Source organism: Anabas testudineus, chromosome 21 (assembly GCF_900324465.2).
Source record: "Anabas testudineus chromosome 21, fAnaTes1.2, whole genome shotgun sequence".
Classification (NCBI taxonomy): Eukaryota; Metazoa; Chordata; class Actinopteri; order Anabantiformes; family Anabantidae; genus Anabas; species Anabas testudineus.
The window spans coordinates 17,905,029-17,912,942 of NC_046629.1; the positions used below are offsets into that span (position 1 = coordinate 17,905,029).

The 7,914-nt window shown below is 39.0% G+C and overlaps 1 protein-coding gene across 1 annotated transcript; it reads right to left on the reverse strand.

The window, feature by feature from the left end:
- Nucleotides 1-353: 353 nt before the first annotated feature.
- LOC113173687 (basic leucine zipper and W2 domain-containing protein 1-A-like) lies at nt 354-7,571 on the reverse strand. The gene is made up of 12 exons (XM_026377192.1): nt 7,457-7,571; nt 6,654-6,727; nt 4,670-4,846; nt 4,279-4,373; nt 4,071-4,136; nt 3,821-3,956; nt 2,801-2,910; nt 2,394-2,564; nt 1,932-2,078; nt 1,509-1,647; nt 1,137-1,259; nt 354-996 (listed from the first exon to the last, which is right to left on the reverse strand). Exons 2-12 carry the CDS (start codon nt 6,715-6,717, stop codon nt 965-967), a joined length of 1,260 nt encoding a protein of 419 aa, XP_026232977.1. The 5' UTR covers nt 6,718-6,727; nt 7,457-7,571; the 3' UTR covers nt 354-964.
- Between the last annotated feature and the right edge of the window lie 343 nt (nt 7,572-7,914).

Below are 7,914 nucleotides of genomic sequence, written 5' to 3' on the forward strand. Positions count from 1 at the left end.
CATCTCACTCCCATTTTTGCATGCTTGACTGAACCATAATTACCATTTAAAGTGGGGTAGAAGTGAAGTGAATGAGATTGTTTGCACCCCAGGTCACACATGCCAGGATGCCGTTCTTGATTACTTTATTAGGTGGAGTTTGAGGAGATCAACCAGTGGAACGTTTTAAGAGAACACGTGTTGATGTGTGTCACAACAGACGGATTTCCATGAAATTCCAAGAACCCGCTGGGTGTACATCACTGCTACTTTCTGTTTTTTTTCCCCCCCCCCCCCAATCACTCATATGTGTTATGTTTACACCCAGCAATAATGATAATAATACCACACACACAGACACAAACACACAACAGTAATTAAAACCATTAATTTCCATTTATTTGCAAAAGTAAAACTGAAGAAAATTTATCCCTATAAAGTTGGCATGGTTTCATTACATCTACCATCACCACTGCTGTTTGAAATAGCACAGGATACCAAATCTAAAAACCTGGCATGAAATTCAAAGTTGTCCGATAATCTTCAGTGATGTAAAATTAATTTACAAAAAACATATCACAGCTGTGCACAGACCTCTGGCAAATAAGAGCTCTATGACTAAACATAATAGCTGTGAAATCGGAATCCTTGAAACGGCCTAATTTTAAAGGGAACTCTCTTTCTAAAAACGAGACCCTCCCCTTTTTGTTACACGAAAGGGAGTTTCAGTCCATTTAGCTAAATGTGGCACTGGCCCCTGAATGAGCATAAATGAGAATACAAATATCGATTCAGTCAGAAACTGTGTCCAAAATAAAATCAATTTTAGAGCCCTTACATTACAGTTGAAGTAGATATGAGGAGGTAGAGGATAGAAAAGGGGGAGAAAAAAAAGAAATCTAGACACATATCTGTAAAAATCCCTATAGTGCATCAAAAGAAGTACTGCGTTGATGTAAAAATGGTAAGTATAGCTCCATGGTCCTCAGTCTGCCTCGTCTTCCTCAGACTCAGACTCTGAAGAAAAACAGAAAAAAGAAAAAGAAAAAAAAAAAAAAAGATTAAATCAGTGTAATCACTGTACTCAAACACCGATGCTCACAACGCATTACTACTTATATGTTAAGTGAAGCAGAGAGAAACATGCTGACACTTACCTTCTTCTGCATTCTTGAGCCACTCAACAAACTTTTTCATCTGTTCGAGGAAAACACTCTTTCCTTTGGCTAGACGGGCTTCATTGTGCCACTTCAGAATTGCCTCCTCACTCAAGACATCCGCTTTAAACATATAAAAAAAAATAATAAATAAATTAAAAAAAATAAACTTTGAAACGTGACGCCAACAGCACAGATGCGTCCGCAGGTGCTTGAAAAACAAATGTCGCCAGCCAGGTTGACGACATCAATCACGACAAACTTTTGGCTATAATCTCTGGCCATCTGGCAGCATTCACACGCGCCCACATAGCTTCCCACAACAAATGAACTTTTTGCACAGAGAAAAATGGAGCACAGAGAAAAATTTACCTTTGTAGAGCAGCACAACGATTTTCTGGAAGGCCTTCATGAAGTGGATGTTGTCGTAACAGTACTCCTGGATCTTCAGCAGAAGAGTCAGTTCAGAGAGGCCTTGGGAGGTAAAAGCCTTCAGCAGTGGACTGTATTGCTGAAAATGTAAAAGAGAAAGTTCACACAGGAGGTGGGAGGATTTTTTTTTTTTTCAGATTTTATACATTACTTCCACTTTACTGGTGGAATGGCTTCAGGTTAGTAAATTGATTATGTTCTCTGCTAAGTTCAAAGCCTACAGCAGCCTGGATTCTGCAACATCTCTGAGGCACAATTTAAGAGTGACATTAAGTTTCTTTAGATCTTTCATTTACGGGGTGTGTGGTTGGGACTGCCGTGACAGAGTTGAGGAACAGCAAAGCCACATAATAGTGGTCTCACCTTTAGATGTTTGATAGCTTGCTCTGTGACTAGCTCCTCCTTCTTGTTCCACTCCACGGAGCTCATTACACTGGACCAGATCAATCCAATCATCGTCTGCTCTGAGATGTTGTTCTTCTTGATTTCCTCTCTGACATACGCAATGATCTGTAAAAGGCCCAAGACCAGAGACGACAACGCAAATTATTAACAAAGCAGGAAAGGCATTGCAAGCACATGCTGAGGCTTATCAAATCCTGCAGAGGTGTGAGGTATGAGAACTCTGGCGGGGTTCACAGCCTTGTAGGTGCAGATAATATGTTCAGGTTGAGTGGATGTCAGCGACGTGTCATTGATTTACTGCACTCTTTTCTCCATCACTCCTCAAGACAAAGGGGGTTAGAGGTTACAAAGAAATAAAAAGAGAAGGAAAAACGGGGACTCGATTGGTATAAATGTGGCTAAAAATCCAGCAAGGCTTACATCTTTAAGGGGGTCCCCTCGTGACATCTGCTCCTGAAGCTCCTTCTGCAGCTCCTTGCGAGCACCTATGGACTGCTGGTTTCTGGCAAAGTCTGAAAGCTCCTTGAGCCCAGCATCTGTGAAATACTTTGAGAAGTGCTCGCAACTGCGCTTGTTGGCAGGAAACAGCTCCTAAAAAGACACAATCAAATATTGAGGCAGATTCTTTTCAGAAGACAAGCCTTCATCAGCAATTAAGAAGCCTTTTGTTCATTAATTGCTTGAGCACTGGATGCCACAATAGTTTGGAACTGCTGATTGGTAATTTTATTTTCTAATAATCCTATTTAAAGAAAGCAGACATACATATGACCCTTACGGGGAAGCAAATTTTTCACCCGAGCTTGTAGAAATGAGGCGATTCTCACCATGAGCCTGCTGTCCATGCCAACCTTTCGGAGACTGGCAGCAAGAGAGTTGATGTCCTTTTCCGAAAGCCAGGATTTGAAGAGTTTTACAGCAAAGGATGCTGAAACACCTGAGCAAATGCATAAAAAAATGGGAGTCAGCTGTCGATAACAGACCAGCTAGGATAAAGTTAGGCCTGAGTAATACACTGGTAAACACAATTCCACAGGATGTGATTAGACAGGTTTTCACTGGAACGATGCCTCAAACAACATTAATGTAGGCAACAAAATGAGTTGGGGCCACAAAGATATTAGATATAGATCTATATCTAAAGAAAATAACAGGGTTTCAGTAAAGATAATTTTTTAATTAAAAAATGAGATATCAGCAATGGTTTTCTCCAATCTAGCATCTGTTTAAGATTCTTGACACATGAAGTCAAAAGGCGATCACCTGGTGCCACTGGGCAGCTGTGAACCAAATTAAGCTGCTGATCTGCATCACATTACTGCTTCTATTGCTGTTCTTATCCTCTTACATTCTTCTTGTGAACTTTAGGGCATACATCTGTATCTCTATACTGTCTAGATCTATGAGCCGGGTGAATTTCTGTCTTTCGTCTTTGTCTCTTAATTATTTTCCTTAATTTGTATATCATCCTATTTTTGTGCACCAACCCACCAAGACAACTTGTATGTAGAATCCTACTTGGCAATAAATGTATTTCTGAAATAATAGGATTCTGAAATAAATACAATTCTGGCTGGACTCTCAAATATCAATATCAGTACTGCCCTCAGAAATCCAATATTGTTTGAGCTATAGTTTGACTTTCAACTGACACTATTCCTTTGAGGTGCTGTCAGACCAACATGCAAAAGTCAGGAATTAAAAAAACAACAAAAAAAACTATTAACAGGTTCTAAAAAGAGAAAGAAAGCGAACATAAGAACTGAGGTATTAAATGTAATCCCAGTTTAGCGTATTTCTTTTCATCAGCACAACCACATAGATGAACCTAAGAGATGAAAAACTACCTTCTTTGACCAGGTTCTCATTGAAGAGGCTGCTGAGAATGGATGCAGAGACATTGCCATTGGCCAACAGAATTCCTGTTAGCATGGCCAGCTTGTTGCGCTCAGACTCTGTGAAGCCCTTAAGAAACAGCAGCAGCTGCGAAAAGACAAAAGACATAAACTAAAGGTCCTGGACGCTGTTGTTAAGAATAAAATAATAAAGCACACAAACATACATGTATGGTGAGTTCCTGAGCTTAAACAATCTAACCTTTTTAATCTCCTCCTCAAATCCTTTCTCCAGGTACTTGTAACGCCTGATGAGCTTGTTAAAGACCTAAAAAGAAACAAAACCATTTTCCATTATTCGTACTAAGATCATACTGAAAACTGAACAGGAAACTTAGACTGTTCTTTCTTCTTTCTTTTCTTGCCCAGTCTGCAGTGTCAACTCTGCAAAAACAATCGGTGATATCCACCTGTGCATATGCCTGCATGGTCTCCATGTCCTCTTGTGCTTTGAAGAGACACACTTCTGTGCAGGTCACGTCATCTGACAAGGTCCCACCTGGAGCTGGAAAAAGTAAAATATATGTTGTCTTCTGTCTCTTACACTTTTCTTACCACAATTTATCTGTACAGTTGTATAAGTTTAGAAAAGTTATATAAAAAATAAAAATCGCTTGTGGTAACTAATGTATCAAAGACACATCCTCATGCACATCTTTGCTCTTATACTTGCTAGTACAGGAGGACATTCTCCCTATCATAAAAAAAAGTTATGCTAATAAGTAAAATTAATAGAAAATTATAACATTTGCTACTTTAAATGTGTTTTCTAAAGGCTGACCAAAGTGTCTTGCCACTAACCCAGCATTCCACCGGCCACCAGGATGTCGAACAGAGTCTCAGCATAGCGTCTGTAATCAAGCTTGGCACCAGAAGCATCAAGAAACTTTGCAACAGCCTCCAAATCAGTGCCAGTTTGGTTTAGACCTTGTACGATGCTCTCCTGAAACTGGGTAGGGTCAAACCTCTCCTTTTCATCTGTTGGAATGAAAGATCCATGTCAGTGCATCCCTACAGTTTGCTTATAATATTATTATAAAAGGTATATCCAAACCCATGCTCAGCTCATGATCATACAAAGCTTTGCATATTCTCTTTATTGCATAGCTGTGTAGGCCAATTTTAATGTTAAGTTGCTGTTTGTGCATATTCTTGATTGAAATAAAAATTAAATTCTTCAAGACTTTAAACTGCTGTATAATATGAATCCATTTGCAATCAATAAATATTATTTTAATTGGCGTGTCTGTTGCTTTGTGTGATGGGGATCATCCTCTGCACCAACACGTTTCTTTATGTGGAAACTTCTTTTAACACTCATAGCACTGTGCACTTCAGATGTTTGGATTCTTGCCGATCACACAAAATCATCAGGGAGGCATCTGATGTGTCCCAGAGTCATTCTGCTGCATTACAATGAGCCCAAACATACAGCCAGAGTCATAAAGAGCTATTTTCAGTGACAAGCAAAACAAGGAGTTCGGCAACAGATGGTGTGGTCCCCACAGAGCCCTCAACATCATAGAGTCAGTCTGGGATTACATGAAGAGACAACTTTCTGATAAAGCCTAAATCCACTATGGCAAGTTCTGAATCCAACTGGCCTTCACACTGTAACAAGTATAGTACTCTTGTCTCTAAAATGCAAATAGCACAAACATGATGCTGAACTTCACGGCTTCCATTATGACAGTTAAAAGTTTGAGAGAAGTTTAAATGACAATGTTGACACCAATACGATAGCAGGACGGATTTTCCATAATATGATCCCAAAGGTGCTGTTCAGCTTGAAGCTTCTTTGAAGACTGTAATGACGACATTCTGAACAGTGTAGACGGACAGTTTGAAAGAGGACTAAAGGGGGCCATCTACTCACAAGTAGAAAGATCCTCTCTCAACAGAGGAGGTGGCCTAAGGCATAATCTATCACCAACTTAGAACACGGTTCTTTCATCACACCCTTAGCTGGTGTATAGTTGTTCACAATTTGACTCAAGTGATCCTAACAACACACATAAAGTCAATAAATGTATTTATTAATTAAAGAATACAAAGTGTATTAAGTTTCTGTGCCTACAACTCGAGACCAGTTAATTAGAACTGAAGCCTTTTCGAAACATCTTCAAGAACTGCAAGCAAGTTCGGTTTCCACTAAACAACACAGCCCAACCACAACCTGAATGACTGAGAATCTGCACAGACATATTTTGATGGACTTCATTGTTGTGATAAGGTTGAAGATATAACCCCCTCCCTCAATTAGGGAAGTCCATGCGCTACCTATTTCACTACATTTTCTCTATACAACAAGACCAAATGATACTTTACTTACTAAAAACCTCATATATGCTTGTCAAACCTGGACTTCAAGTAAACATAGACAAAATACCTCATTAATGTAATACACATAAAATTAGACTCTGGAAACTGTTCAATTCACAGCACAAAAAAAAAAAAACAACAATCATTTTTGGACCATTTGATTATTTCTCCTATTTTCCATGACTTTCCATGAAAACCAATCTAAAAAGGTTCAGCTTATCCAGGACACATGGGATTCCTGAATAACTGAAGCAACAAACACAATCTGTTTGTATCAAACTGCAAAGTCCGTACTTGGAAATCTCCTCATGATTTACAGCTAAATACAGGCTAATTTTAGGGCAACATCAACATAGTTTTCAAGCACTGGCTGGATAACACAGGGCTGTAGACTAAGGATAATGAGCATTATTTTTAGTTGTAGCATGTAGAGCTGTATGATTGTTGCCTTGAAGGTCCTTACCTCTTTTTCGTGTTTTGAAACGCTGGCCTGTTAGCGTAGGCTTCTGCTGCCTTTGATTACTCATAAAAAACAATCTGGAAGAACAAGAAGAAATTAAAGAATACAAGTTATTTTCTCTGTCCATCTTCCTAGCTAGGAAAAAAAAAGCATTGTCAGGAAATGCACAAGGTTGAAAATAACTATACCAACCATCACTACAATTTCAGACATAACCTTAGTGCCATAAAACATTTTTAAACTGTCAATAAAGGAAAGAAAACAACGATGGAAACTAAAAGGAAAACAACAGCAGCTGTAACATGCCACATCAGCCAACTTCTTCAAAGTTACTTTAAAGAAGTCTTGTCTCTGAGGGGGTTTATGATGATTCCTCACTGCTGGGCATAAATTTCTCACACAAGCATTAATTTAAGTGACCTTATGATATGTTTACCACTGCTAATGTTACCTCTAGCTGGATGAATCAGCTGTATAATATAGCAACAGACTTGGATGTCTGTCTGAAGGACAAGACCAGCGCGCTATGACGCAAATGAAATGACAGTAGTTAAGGCTAACTACAAATTTTGGTAAATATTGGCCAGACAGGATTCGTCAAAATCACATAAGAATCCATATTTAAAGGCAGGCAGAGCCTACCCGGATGTCTAACTTCACTAACACACGGCTAGTGTTAGCTAGCTAACGCTAATCTCAACGTTACAGCCAGATGCTGCTTCCTTTATTATCATAACTCAGTACCACAGGTAGATGTGCCCGTAAGATACTATAGTTACATTAAGTAAAACCAAACTGCAACTCACCGAAATCCTCTTGATGAGCAAAAACAGTCCGTGAAATAAAAAATAATACCACTGGACTTTAGCACACACAGTTCCTGAGAAAAGGAAATTGTAGACGCAGCAACGCATGCGCATTGACATTCAATCTATGTGGGTCACAGCACTAGTGGACTGTGTGTAAAGAGTACAGTTCACATAGTGTTCCCAAAAAACGGACTTACTGAGTGAAATAACCGTGGATCTAAACAACTAATGATGTATTTAATGCAAGAAAGATCTATTTCTGCTCTACCAAAAACGTTTTTTTGCAATTAAAACCCCGAAAAGCAAATAGATTAAAGGGTGAATATGCACAAAAAAAAAAATCAACCCTACTGACCACAGGCCACACCAAAAAAAGGAAAAGGAAAACTATTCTTTAACCCGATCAGTTCGAATAATTAAACTCGTTCTGTTCACTCTCGAAAAGGACGCAGACC

What these genes read in the sequence shown, in the direction of transcription:
- LOC113173687 (XM_026377192.1), bottom strand. Translation starts at nt 6,717, where the DNA reads ATGAGTAATCAAAGGCAGCAGAAGCCTACGCTAACAGGCCAGCGTTTC. An exon ending in TGAGAACCTGGTCAAAGAAG is followed by an intron (nt 2,911 to 3,820) that starts GTAGTTTTTCAT and finishes GCATTTGCTCAG; the next exon opens with GTGTTTCAGCATCCTTTGCT. An exon ending in AAGCTATCAAACATCTAAAG is followed by an intron (nt 1,648 to 1,931) that starts GTGAGACCACTA and finishes TTACATTTTCAG; the next exon opens with CAATACAGTCCACTGCTGAA.